We start from the raw sequence: 14,059 nt of genomic DNA on the forward strand, positions 1-14,059 counted from the left end.
AAAGGTCTGTGAGACAGACTACTTGCACACAGCCCATAGATATACTTATTTGCTTTATGCAGAATAAGGTACCTTTAATAGTAATAGATGCATGTCTTTACCTTAGATTGGGTTAACTTGGCTTTAGCATGTTTTATTGCTCCTTACAGACTAGTAAAATTTTATATTAGTAATAAATTAATTAAAGGAAAGGCTTTGCTCTGAGACTGTAGTGAACTCACGCTCATATATTACATCCTATCTGCAAATTATCTGAGACCTTTATTAAGTATTTTGAGCCACCCTTCCTTCCTTCCTTCCTTCCTTCCTTCCTTCCTTCCTTCCTTCCTTCCTTCCTTCCTTCCTTCCTTCCGTCCTTCCTTTGTCTCTCTCTCTTTCACCTCTCTTAGCCATACAATATTGGATTTCGTACCAGACTGATATCTCCATGCCTTATCTGCCGCTCATCGTTCTGTGTTTGCTCTCTATATCACGATGATGTTGCACCTCCCCACTACGAGCAGGGCGGTGGAAGATGCAGTCAGATCCCTACCGACCACCTCTCCTCTGGGCTGCAGAAGCCCAGCTCCCTCCTTATCTCTTCATCTGCCATGTGCTCCAAGCTCTTGCCAACTCAGTGATTGTTGCTGGGCTGCAGCCTGTCTGTCCCCATTTCTCTTGTACTTTTGGCCCAAGGACAGTCATGGCAGTGTCAGACTCCAGGAACACAGCCCCAACAACCATTTGAGAGCCTCAGCTGAGGGCCCACGCTTTGAAAATGACCCGAGGAAGGCAATTAAACCTTCAGCGTGGTGTGGGAACTTCAGCACGTCACACCACGCTGTCCACGTGTGAGAATAACAATGGCAATGATATGCCACTAAGGGAGAGTGACCGGCGAAACAAAGGAAGTCTGCCTAATGGACAGGATGCGTGCCTGAGCAGATAAGGACTGCTGGGGAACAGTGGCGAGGTGACACGCAGCTGCCAGGCCTGCGGTGTGCAGCTCTCTGCAGCATCCACACTAGGTGGGAAAGGCGCCCGGTTTGCAACAGAGCTGGCAAGTTACGCCCCGAGGCAACTGCCTCCAACCCTTTACTTAGAGATTTATTTTAAATACGTTATTTAACTTCATCAATGTGCATTTTTAATGCACTTTTTAATTTGCAGTTCATGATTAGTGTTTTCTATTAAAAAGTACATTGACCTGTATGGGTATGTGCAAACACATTTATTGCCATGTAATGGACAAACCTATTTTCATATTTACAGGTGCCTGTGGAAACATGTTCTCCCCACTACCCAGTCCAGCAGGCAGCAGTGAGCCAGGAGTACTGAGGAACTGGGAACCCAGCTGGTGTGAGAGCAGCCAGGCACTGCAACCCAGAGCCAGCTCCACGACCAGAACCTCTGGGTTAACCAAGGGCTACCGTTTGCTATTCATAGCAGCCTTAGCTCAGGTTTAGGGATTTAAAAGTCAAGAAGTATTTGATTGTTTGATTTGACTGAGCTATGAGTTAATTCTGCACACCCTGACGGACTGTCCAATGGCCTGACTTCCTCCTCCCCTACTAAAGGGTAGGCACATTCCCCAAATTTCACCAATCCAAGCTTAAAGGTACTTGCTCTGCTACACAGATGCTGCGCATAACCAGCTCCTGCTAGGCACAAATGAGATTTGCTACATCTTGGGCGATGGGACAGGGAGGGAGACATCTCTGCAGACTCCTAAGCACTCAGTCGGCAACGCCAAGCTTCCTACAGACAGCGGAGGTAATTGTATGCACCAAACCTGGCATCTCAAGTGACCTACTTAGCTGCATTTAGTTCCTTAGCTGCCATCAGTTTCTGCAAAACTTCAAACTTCTGGTTAATTTGACACATGACACATGAATATTTCCATTTTTCCCTGGGATTAAAGTAACACTTCCAAATAAAAAGACTAGGTTATATTTGCAAAATATTTTCAAAGAACACAAGGGCTGATGATGGGAGCAGCTCTAGCTGATCTTCCTCCTCATTTAGAAGTCAGGCATCTCACTCCTCCTGGTTTTCAGATTCCCTTTATAGTGAATGGACAGAGATAGGCAAGTCCAAAAAGCAATGGGTCCCATCCTTCATCTCAGGGTGAGAAAAAGAGAAAAAAATATTCTTGGAGGGACTGACTATTGTCTGCTGCAGCACAGAGAGCTGATGAATCTTTGGGGAGAGGTTGGGTTTGTCTTTATCACCAAGAACTGCAAGCATTCCTCAGTCCGACCTTTTCCCTCTCAGCCTTCATCAACATACAAGAAGTGCGTGTGCCTTTCAAGCAAAGCACAGCCTCTTGTACAACGCTTTGTCCTCTGAGGCCCCAGGCCCAGTACGTGCAAGTTCCCAAGATGTCTGCCCCACCAGTCACTAACGTTGCCCTAGAACATTGCTTCGCTGTGACCTGTGTATCCAGAACAGATCCAAGTCCAGCCAGTCGGACACTTGCAGGTATAAACAAGTGAAGCTGTGAATGCATCTGAACTGATTCAGCATACTTGAGCAGAGCCAAGCATCGCGCTCTCTCTGCAGCCATAGCAGTGTGCCGATGGAAATACCACCACTTCCTTTCGATACCCTCCCCACTCCATCATGGCCCTCGTTCCTCTCCTGCAAGAGCACATAGGAAATTTGGAGAATTTAAAGTTCCAGTCCAGACTGTGTCTTTATGTCCCTTGTTCCCCTTGTATGGGAAGGCACGTACCCATTACAGACAAATTTTACAGATTGTATCTGCACAACCAAGTACTCCGGGGTTCAAGCAAACAGCAGAGGGGAAGGAAAGCCACTGTGTCTCTTCGCATCAGCTGAAGAGCTGCAAAGACAAAGAAAAGTCTCTGGAATGTCAAGCCAGGCATCTTTACAGTGTGTGTTCATTAGGGGAAGGGAAACTGACAAGAAGAAAAAAAAAGTAAAGATGTATACACATTTGTTGCACTTCTACATGCAGTCCTGAAGCAGACAACCAGCCTCCTTTCTTTTGCTGTGATTTTTCCATGACTTCACTGATGGGAATGTAAGCTGTGGACTGCATGTAGGCAAGGTCTTGGAGCACACCTCTAAGGAGAACATCATAGGTGATGAGAGAACAGGAGCTACCCTTCTCTCCTGGGAGAGACTAACCCACTGAGCCTAAGTGGTCTTAATCCCTGGGAAAAGGTTGCTCTAGCCTGGTACTCTGCCTACAGTGCCTCACCCCAGCACCACTACAATATCTCTGACAAGCACCTTGTATGCCTGGCCAAGGACTCTCCTCTTTCTTGTTCCTGCCTGCCTGTCATTTGGGTGCCCTACTGGGATTTTGTTTCCTTGTGCTGGTCTTTGGGCTCTTCCTCTGCTGGAAGCCCATCTCCTTTTTCCCGGTGGGTAGCAGCTTTCCCTAGGGCACTTGCAATAACATATTTGCCTTAACTTTCTCCCTCATAACATCTCTTTTTGCAAGGATTTCCTTGGTGCTGGGCATTTTTATTATTAGGAACTAATACTGCTACACTACCTGGTATTTTTCCACAGCACACAATACCAGGCTAGGTTTTGCCCCTGGGCCCACGCTGTGTTCTCTGCACACACCAGCTTGGAAGGGAAGGTGCCGCGGTCTTCTGCAGGGCAGAGTACATGTTCTTTGGGGTGCTTGACCATCTGAGCACATACGAGATCCAAATGGAGCTGTGCCAAGGCAAATATTCCATCTCAGGCCTGCAGCCAAGGCACTGAAGCAACTCCTTTCTTTTGGGAAGGGACAGGAGTGGCAGTGGGGCCCCTGCCTTGGAGCACAGGAGGGAGTCTGAACCCAGAGCAGGGCTTCCTTTGGCACATTGAAGGCTCTTTGCCTTATTTCCAACTTCTGGGATGGCCACAGAAGTTGGAGACCTATGGAGATAAAAGAGGAGAATCCCACCGCCTGAGGGGACTTCTCACAGCGTTTCTTTGGTGGAGCTGCATTGGCTCTGAGGGTACAGGAGCTGAGCAGGGGCCTGGTAACACAAGAAGCTGCCAGAAGACTCACATCATGTGTCTGTAGCTAAGACTAAGACATTTTAATTCTCTCAGCTTTCTCCACTACCCCACAAGCAGACCCACGAGGCATGCTACAGCCGTCAGCACACACACCAGCTGGCCAGCAGCCACCACAACCAAGCCCCTCTCCCCCCAGCAAGGAGGATGGGTTCACCGGGTCTCTCCCCACCACTTTTGGTTCTCACAAAACCTAAAAGGGATCTGCAGACTTCCTGCCCTCCTGCCGGGGGTGGCTCTAACCAGTCTGTACACCCAGAAGGGGCGAGGGAGGGCTGACAGACAGACGGACACACAGCTCGGCCATGGGTACACGCTTTCTGGAGGAGCACAAACCACGCGGCCGGCTGCTGCTGCTCCTGGGGCACCGCGCTGCCCTGGCGGCTCTCCTGCAGCACCCCGGTGTTGCCCAAAATAGCCTCTTCTGCTTCAGCCAGGATTTCCTCCCTAATCACATGCCTTCGATGACAAAAAATTACTCCAAAATTAGTTTCTCCCTCGGTATTTTGACATGAGGCAACACCTGGTTAAAATTACTTCAGAGCTCCCCTCGGCCTTGCCACAGGCAGGCAAACTTAAACAAAAAAAAAAAAAAAAAAAAAAAAAAGAACCCTCTGCCTGGTGCAAGCACTGGGGCCTGGCTCAAAGGCAGCAGCACTTTCTTGGCACTTGTGATTTGGAAATTGTTGGCAAGTACCAATATTGCAACAGCATCCACTGTGCCACCACAGGCATTGTCTGCAGGCTGTGGAGGGCACAAGGAGCAGCCCAAGGACCCCCAGGGGGCAGGGACGGAGACCTTCCTGAAATGCCCCGCCAGTCGCTTTCATTAGGCTGGGGACAAAATCGGGTGTGGAAGGGCTGGGGCCTCCCAGTAGGGCAATGGGAGGCCACAGCCGGGAGGGTGGGGAGGAATTGAGGCAGCAGGAGGGGGCTGCTGGTTTGGGAAGGGGCAGGAGGCCACAGACAGGGTGTCCCGTGGCAGCGGCCCCAGGCAGCGCTGTTACGTCAGCCGCCCCATGGGTTTACAACACTCGCCCTTGAGCCTTGGCCCCGCAGCCCGCTGTGGTGTGGACACGTTGCACAACGCCCCCAGCCCTGCTCCCCTTCCCCTCCCCGGGGCTGGCTGCTGGGGGCTGAGCTCCTGGCCAGGAGACAACACTCCGACTGCTCCTACCTCCAGCGAGGAGCCCAAGGAGGTGGCAGGACCACGATGTGTCCCCAGGTACCTACTGGTAGAGGTGGCTCCTGAGGGACTGCTTGGACACAACACAGGGGGGCATCTTCCCGCTCCCCAGAGGGCACGCAGCCTCTTCAACAAGAGCCTTACACTTCCCCACAGCCAGTCTGTCTTCTGCATCATGATTTCATGTCACCATGGTGGCCGTGGCATGGAGGAGCCCCTGGGAAGGAGGGCTGCCCTGCAAGAGGGAGTGAGCAGCTTGTCCTTCCCTCCCACCAGCCTGCAGAGCCACATTCAAGGGGTGCAGGAGCCACAAGGTCCTGTCCCAGGGGTCCTGCGCTGTGAACAAACCCTAGGTTGGAGCTGGTAGGAGACAGGGACTCTCCTTCCAGAGATGTCCACCAAGGATGGGACTTCCCTAGGCCTGGTCACCCTCAGGGAGAAACATCTGCAAAGCCTCTTCCCTGCGCCATGGAGCTGACAGGGAAGGAGACGATTGCTCTTCCTCATCCCCCAACGAGGCGGGAGGGGTGGAAAGCTGTGGGGAAATCATTAAGACCACTGTGCAAGGGCTCAGCACAGAGCTAAATATAGCCCTTATCTCTGCTCCCAAAAGATAAGAGCCTGTGTCCACAGCCCGCCACAACGCCCTGCCCTGACTTCCACCTACCTTTACTTTGGAGGCAAACTGCAGGCAGCAGTTGTGAAACACTGTGTCCTGCTCAAGGCAAACACAGCTTTTATCGCAGGCCAGAAACACACCCCAGTCACCTCGCATGCATACCTCCGAAGCCTGCACAGCTCCAACACTGACCACCACCTCTCCCAGCGCCTCTGCAGTGCTAAGCAGCCAGCAGCTTGCATAGGCAGCTCACAGCAGGGCACAGCAATACGCACAAGTCAGGCTGGGGGCTTCCCAGATTTTGGGCTCATCCATTACACTTCCACCAGGATCTGTCTGGAAAATCCCTTTTCAATATCCCATGATCAGCAATGCTGAGCCGGGTTGTGCTGACTCTGCCTGAGGCAGCAGTGGAGAAGACCCACGGGCCCTTTTGGGTCTCTGTCCATTGCTGCTGGGCAAATCTGGGCATGGTGCCTCTCTTTGCTGTAGCGAGGTGGGGGTTGGCCTGTTCTCCCACGTGCCTGGTGACAGGACGAGGGGGAATGGGCTTAAGTTGCGCCAGGGGAGTTTTAGGTTGGATGTTAGGAAGAACTTCTTCACTGAAAGGGTTGTGAGGCATTGGGATGGGCTGCCCAGGGAAGTGGTGGAGTCACCATCCCTGGAGGTCTTCAAAAGACGTTTAGATGTAGAGCTTAGGGATATGGTTTAGTGGGGACTGCTAGCGTTAGGTCAGAGGTTGGACTCGATGATCTTGAGGTCTCTTCCAACCTAGAAAATTCTGTGATTCTGTGATTCATCCCTGCTGCCAACCCCTCTCAAAGTAGCACTGTAAATATTGATCCACACCTCCAAGAGTCCTGCCACGGACACGGATACATCTCCCAGCTCCTTTAAAACTTACCACTGCCTCTATCTAAAAGCAGAAACCCGCGAGGCTAAAGCAATGCTTTCCCCCCCTCAACAAAACCCCCTTTTTTCCTTGCAGAGTAATAAGTTTATTAAGCGGCGGCTTGCGGCAGGCAGTCCCTGGGTGTAACAATAGCTGTGTGCGCTCCCATGAGTTAATTCAAACCAAATGTCGACACTTCGATCCTACTTTCATGGGCTGGAAAGGAGGCAAGAGACAGCGACATTGCTCAGAGCTGTTCATGGAGAGGACAGATATAGGGGGTGGAGAGGGGGAAATGCTGTTTGCCCCCAACTTTGTGAGGGGGATCAGGGCAGAGCAAAGCCAGCAGGTGCCCCTCAGGCCAGCAGACCACCCGCTGGACCCTTCTCGGTGCCAGCAGCACCTCCAGCCCTGTGTGGGTGCCCGCTGAGGGCTGCCTGGGGCCGGGCCCCACAGCGCCATGGCCGCGGCCCCGCTGCCATTGGCCGCGGCGCGGGCCGGGGAGGGGCCGGGCGGGGGCCGGGCAGGGGCCGGGCGGCGCCGCCGTCTTAAGGCAGCGGGGCCGGGGCTGGGGGCGGCCCGGGGGGAGCGGCGGTGGCGGCGGGGAGCGGCCCCATGCACGGTGCCAGGTACGGGCACGGCTAGGGGGGGATCTCGGCTCCGTGTAGCTTGGCACGGGGAGCAGCCCCCGGTTGGGATTGGGATGGGGATGGGGTTGGGGTTGGGGGAGCGGGGAGGGTGGCGCGCAGGGGGATGCTTGCGGGAGCTGGGCTGTGTGCTGGGGGCGGCTCGGGTTGTTCCGACAGCCAGGCTGGGTTAAATGTAAGTGTGAATAACCCCTCTTGCTCTCACCTGCTTCCCCTTCCTGAAAGTGAAGGGTTCAGAGGGAGCAGGGGCATCTTCTGGGGAGGGCAGAGCTGGGAGGGCACCTCCAGAGGTAGAGGGTTTGGTCTGATTCAGCCTGCCCCTTCTTTTTATTTTTGGAGGGGAAGGGGGTCAGTCCCTGCTGCCTGCCCCTCGCTGCTTGCTCCCTGCTTGCCCGCTTTGCCCAAGCTGTTTGCATGCTGCCAGCTTCAATGCGTAAGCTCCAGGCTGCTCCTGAAAGCAAGGGGTTGTGAATGTGAGCTGGGGAGCAGCGGGCTCCAAGTGAAGGGCAGGAAGGTGTCTGGGGCATGAAACAGGCTGGAAGTGGCTGCTTGTAAATATAGGTAGCTCAACCCAACAGCAGGTAGGTAGAGGGCTTGTACTTCAGTCCCTAAGCTTGGAAAAAAGCTCCAGGTAATGCAAATCGGGCTGGGTATTCCTTGCCTCCGCATTATGAGCGTTAGGGAGTTGCTGATGCTTATGATGCTTGTGATTTTACCCGAGTTTTCAGCAGCTGTGGGAATTTCCTTGACTGAAAGGACACAGCTAAGTAATGCAGGTGAGAGGGAAGCATTGGGAGCTGCCTGATTTTGAAGGAGGAAGTGACCTACATAAAGTGCGTGTGAGAAACTCGGCAGAGCCGAGCGGGATGGTGCTGGCAGGCAGGTGGATCGGCTGCCTGTCCTATCCAGCTGCCCCTGAGCTTCAGAGGAGGCTGGAGGAGGACACGCAGAAGGGGATAGCTGGTGGGTGTGTTGGGAAGCCAGCCCCGCACGTGGGCATCGGCTTGCTCAGAGCACTTGCTGCATGGATGCTGTGAAGGACGGCTCAGAGCCGCTCTGTTGGTGTTACAGGGTGGGGAGTTAAAGCACCAAACTGCAGAGTGGCTCTGCTGCTTTTTCTTGGCCCAGGGACAGCTACCGAGTACTCGAGCTGGCTGTGCTTGGTTTTGGCAGCACGAGCTCTGGTGTAGCATGCGGCCAGCGGCCGCTGCTCCTGCTGCTGGCGCAGTCTGCACAGTGAAAGTAGCTCTGGAGGATGGTCCCCAGCCAAATGGGGAAGGTACACTAAGGGAATATTCTGACTTTAAGGCACGGGTGAGCTGTGCTGCACCCCTGGGGGAACAGTCTGGATGCTAGAGGAGGAGATAGCGTGGTGGAAGGGCACACAGTCTGCCCCGCTGGGGGCCAAGGACTTGTTTCCAAAGGTTGCTTCAGCCTCGAGTAGGTAAGCTGGTTGTGGCTGAGCCCTGTGGTTATACCGATGTTTCCTTGGGGCTCAGCACAAGTGCTGTGGAGGCTTAAGGTATGAAAGGAAAACCTCCTGGCCTGTCTGAGCTGGCATCTGGTTTAAAATTCTGTAGAGGGAAGGAAGCTGCCTCCTCTATAGGTGCAATGTCAGCTAAGTCTGCACCCTTCTGCTTTATCCAGCTCTTGCCATCCTTGCAATACCATGTGGGCACTTCTTATGGAGTAGTTAGAGCAATTCTTGGAGGTGGTGATGAACAAAGTATGCACCTCAATCCAATGGGTGCTTTTCAGCCTCTTAACACGTGTGACATCTGGGGTCCTATAAAACCCAAGGTGAGCTGCGTACAGCAGCCTGTGACCACATGAGATCCTGCCCCTACAAAGTTGTCAGATGCAATGGGGAGAGTTTTGGGGGAAGGGAGGAGAGGGCAGCAGGAATACTGCTTTATGTGGCACTGGAATTTGATAATCTCTGGGTTTTGTGGACATAAGCAGGACTGAGACATGGATTTTGCTTTGGGTCAAAAATGTTCTAGAGCCTGCTATTGCAAGCCTAGTAGGGCAGTGTCTGTCTGTGTCTTCACGTGGTAGCTCTAGCAATTGGAGGTGAACTTGTTCTTCAAGGGTACAAAAGACTAAAGTCCAGACAGTTCTGCTGCAGGACACTTCCTAAAGTGCCTGTAAATTATGCTGCGCAGATACCCAGCTCTTACAAAGCTTGAGGGACTTGTGGGGATGATAGAAACTAAGTCTTTGGGATGGATGGGGAAAAGTGGTGTAGCAACTGTCTGACAACTCATCAAAATGCTTCTCTAACATAAGCTGACCCTTCTTCTCATCCTCCAGAGTATTAGACTACTTTCCTCACAAGCAAGCGATGGCTGTGGACGTAGCGATGCAGCTGTACCTGTGCTCTTCACCCCTGCGAAGAGAGAGGTGTGCCTGCAAAATTGCCCCAAAGCCAAACAAGCCATTGCGGCCGTGCATCCAGCTGAACAGCAAGGCACTGCTGACAGGACCCGAAGAGGCAGCAGACTCCTTCCCACACAACAAAGTGAAGAAGAAGGTGTCGTTTGCAGACAGTAGAGGCTTTGCCCTGACGATGGTGAAGGTGTTCTCGGAGTTCGATGACCCCCTGGATATTCCTTTCAACATCACCGAGCTGATCGACAACATCGTGGGTCTGACGACGGTGGAGAGGGACAGCTTTGTCCTGGATTTTGTCCAGCCCTCTGCGGACTACCTGGACTTCAGAAACCGTCTCCAGACGGACTGCGTGTGCCTCGAAAACTGCATGTTGAAGGAGCGGTCTGTGGTGGGCACAGTGAAAGTGAAGAACCTGGCTTTTGAAAAGAGCGTGAGGATCAGGATGACATTCGACACCTGGAAAAACTTTGTAGACTACCCGTGCCAGTACGTCAAGGATACATACGGAGGGTCAGATCGGGACACATTTTCCTTTGACATCAGCTTGCCCGAGGGAATTCAATCCCATGAAAGAGTCGAGTTTGCCATCTCCTTTGAGTGCAATGGCAAAGTGTACTGGGACAGCAACAGAGGCACGAACTACCGCATCATACGGTCGGAACTGAAGTCTGCCCAGGAAGCCATTTGCCCCCCGCGTGGCCCTGACTTTGGCAGCGCCTTTGACCAGTTTGGGAGCCCTCGCTGTTCCTACGGGCTGTTCCCTGAGTGGCCGAGCTATTCGGGCTACGAGAAGCTGGGGCCTTACTATTGACCTAAAGCCCAAGTCCTGACTGTTGCTGGCGTGTCTGCAGGCCTGGGAGCCCATCTGAATGTGAGCTGGAAGGTGGAAGAAGCGAGGCTCCGTGGAGCTCTGCAGCAGCCTCCCAGCAAAAGCGCAGCGCTCTGCTGGCGGCTGGCTTATAATCAGGGACACCCCCGGTGTAATGGGCTGCCTGCCCTGCCCGAAGTCAGCTAACTGGCTCTCCAGATGCTCAAAGGAACAGGAGATGTTGCTTGCCTGTCTGTTCAGTGCTGCTACTCCTTCCTCTTCTGTAAAGCTGCTACTCTCCAGGGAAACACTACAGTGCTTGTATTGTGTGCCTAAGCTACGTAGTGATGGCTGGCTCGTGTTGCTTGCTAATTTTTTTTTTTTTCCATAATATGTTCTAGTATTTTTTTTAAAGCGTGCTGTACTTCAGCTGCAGGGTTCTCCTTGCAAAGCTGGCCTGTGCCTGTCAGGGAATTAGGAAGTGGTCAGCTTGTGGGGAGCAGTCATCTTCTCATGCACTTCCTCGTGCGAGGTCCTTCCTGCTCAAGGCAAGAAGGGTATTTTTGGAAGCGAAAATACAACTGATGGTAAGAGGTGTAGCTTGCAGCCTGCTGTATTAGGAGACATATGTGCCTGTGGGAGAGAATCTGATATGCTTAGTCACCAGTTTTATCAGCTGATCTTGAAAAGCTTTCATCATATGCTGGATGTTACCAAAAATAGAGATTGGCTGTAGCTGTGCGGCACTTCAACACAGCAGCGGGTTGACAGTTTTGACTGCCTTCCTTAAAACCTTCCCATCTTTCAACCACAAGTGACCAATGATGCCTTTTTCCCCTCGATGGACGTCTGAAGCCAGCTCCTGGCCTTGCTGGGCCCCGCGAATGCGAGTACTTCCTTCTGTGAACTGTGTGGCAGAGTTTTGCTGGGGCCCGGGGGCTGTGCTCAGGTGCTGTGGGAGCTGAACACAGAGCACAGCTACTCTGCCACGTCCCGTTAAGAAAAAAAGACTGAAATGTGCCTACTGTGGTGGAAGTGCCTTGGCTGAGAGCACGGTGGCACGCGTGGTCTCAGCAAGGGTTTGAGATAAACAAGTTTTGGAAGTGATGTTGCCTTTTTTTTTTTTTTATGATCCAGTGGTTTGTTACTCCGTGCCATGGACTACTTGGTAGCTAACGGGATGGTGGGGCTCACCCGCAAGGAAGGACACGAACCTGCTGTGGTGGCTGCTGCCACTTCAACCCGTGAGCGCCCAAGCTTTGTGCTGCGCTCACCATAGGGAGATGAGGGTTTGTGGGGTGCTAACAGCCTCACACAGCTGCTTGCGTTACTAGTTGGGCGGAAAAACCCTAATCCCTCATCTCAAAGGGAGGGTGCTGAATAGTTAGTAGACGTAGAGGTCAAGGGAACCTTAGTGCATAAGCTTTATAAGACTTTGGGGTGTCTGTAGTAGCCTCCGGATGGCTGGAGAGTGGGGCTAGACTCCTTGTTAGCTCTTCAAACCTGGCTTTTAGTTGAGGAGACTACTGCATGAATTCCTTCAGCTGTTTTACCCAAACCCAGAAGGGATGCAGTGATCGCTGTCGGATGCTGGAAGGAACAAAAGGGCTTGCAGGAAGAATAGCTGGCTTCCAACTGCTGCCTTCCCAACCTGACATCAGTGCCTGTTATCGCTCTGATCGCTCACTCCAGGTGGTAAATCTGCTTGCTAGCCCGGAGCTCGCCAGGTCTGGTTCCTCTCTTCAGCTAGCTTCCTGAGTCAGCTCTTCTCGCCTGTGTCTCTCAGAGGGACTGTTGCCTAGCTTGGTTCGAACCTGTTTTTAAAATCTGAGCGACACTGATGTATTAATTTTTTTTTTTTGATTTAGTGTGCGATGTTAATGCTGTAAGACACCGTAGAGAAGTCCTGCTCTCCTGGCATGCTTGCGTGCCTCCCGAGGGCAGTTTGTGGGCTGGAACAAGGCATGTATGTCTGGGTGCTGCGCATGGTGCTGTCTCCTTGGGGGCCTGTGTGCTCGCAGGCTGTGGAAGCGGTGTGCTTGGGGAACAGAATGGAGGATAAGCTAGAAGAGCAATCCCGTAAGCAGAAGCTAGGCTGGGAACTGACTATTTGACCAATAGGAGTTCAAAGTTACTACTTGTGGCCTTCCCCCTCTTCCCTTTTTTTCCATTGCCAATGTGAACATAGAGGTAAGGGGCTGCTCTCCTCACCCTATGCCTGGAAGTGCCTTGTGGGGTTTTGTGCATGTTTTTGTTTTTAAAAGATATTTTTGTACACAACATTCAAGGGGAGAAATGCACTTTATAATTGCGATGTAATGAGTCTTTTAAAAAAAAAAACGCGGTTCTGTTTTTATCCGATTGTTTAAAATAAAGGTTGAAACCATGTGAGCTGCGTGCCCTGCTGTCTCATTTCAATACCCGTGGGGCTAGGGAGGGGGTTTGGACACGAGGGCAGCTTCCTGCAAGCAGCGCTGGCAGGGAGGAGCACACGTCCGCAATGGACTCGGCCGCCTGCAGCAGGAAGGAGCTGGGTCATTCACGCAGCCTTCCTGCCAACACAAACGCTTCCAGAGAACGCTCTGCAGCTGAGGAAAGGAGCCAAACTTTTTGCAGGGGCAGTGGCTGGAGGAGGCCTGGCAGCACGGTGACGTGACGCTCCTTCTGGAAGGGAAACTGCACTCCCAAATTGATCAGCTCAGGCTAACAGTAACAGATCCGAGGCTGTTTCGAGGTTCCCTCTCATCTTAGATGACTGATCTTAGATACGCCGTGGAGTTTCTCCACTAACCAGGGTGTTCCTGAACTGCTCTTTACCCTGCTTGCAGTAGCAGGAACAGCCTTTTCAGGTTTTTCTGCATTTATTTCGGGTCAGCCTCTGCCGAAGCTCAGTCCTCCCCCCTCCACCTGTCCTGATCTGGGATTTCTCTGCCTGGCTGCTGGTGTCTGAGGGATGCTAGGGTGTGTGTCGTGCTGGGAGGCTCTGCTCTTAGACCAAGATCAGAAGGGATGGAGGCCCTTCAACTCCGAACTAGCTCTGCCTGTTGTCACCGTAATGCACAGTTATCCTGCACTGGCAGGAAATTTCCCCTCTGCAGGAAGGGAACAAGTACTGTAATGCCAGACAGGGCCAGGTTTCACCTGTCTTTGGCCAGGTCTTGGTGACTTCCTCAAGTGTTGAATTTTCAGCAATCAAATCCGGAGCTCTGGGTGGCCTCTGCTGTTTATCTATGAGGTAAGAAAGAGAGCAGGGGGGAGGGAATAAAGCACAGCACAGCCTTTGTGTGGGCTGGCAGACGGTATTTCCTGTCCTGCCACAAAGTCTTGCAGTGAGCTTAGCCCTTGCTCTACACAGAAGCAGTCTGTGGCTATTTTGGAGCCCTCTGCTCTCACAAGAAGAGCTGTCTTTCCTGGGTGCCTTGCCCTCTACAGCAGCTGGGTGAAGGAAAGCGTTTGGTTTCTCAGGTTCCTCCCCCAGTCTTTGCATCAC

General features: G+C 52.5%; 1 protein-coding gene across 2 annotated transcripts; it reads left to right on the plus strand.

Moving 5' to 3' along the window:
- Positions 1 to 7,292: 7,292 nt before the first annotated feature.
- PPP1R3B (protein phosphatase 1 regulatory subunit 3B) lies at positions 7,293 to 12,945 on the plus strand. Of its 2 annotated transcripts, none has more exons than XM_082760227.1 (2): positions 7,293 to 7,349; positions 9,681 to 12,945. In XM_082760227.1, the coding sequence occupies exons 1-2, from the start codon at positions 7,336 to 7,338 to the stop codon at positions 10,570 to 10,572; spliced, it is 906 nt and encodes a 301-aa protein (XP_082616353.1). In that variant the 5' UTR covers positions 7,293 to 7,335; the 3' UTR covers positions 10,573 to 12,945. The 2 variants fall into 2 exon arrangements, with proteins under 2 accessions (XP_082616353.1, XP_082616354.1); XM_082760228.1 differs by lacking the exon at positions 7,293 to 7,349 and adding an exon at positions 8,131 to 8,143.
- Positions 12,946 to 14,059: the final 1,114 nt, after the last annotated feature.

This window comes from Aythya marila (genome assembly GCF_965140915.1).
Source record: "Aythya marila genome assembly, chromosome: 4".
NCBI classification, from domain to species: domain Eukaryota; kingdom Metazoa; phylum Chordata; class Aves; order Anseriformes; family Anatidae; genus Aythya; species Aythya marila.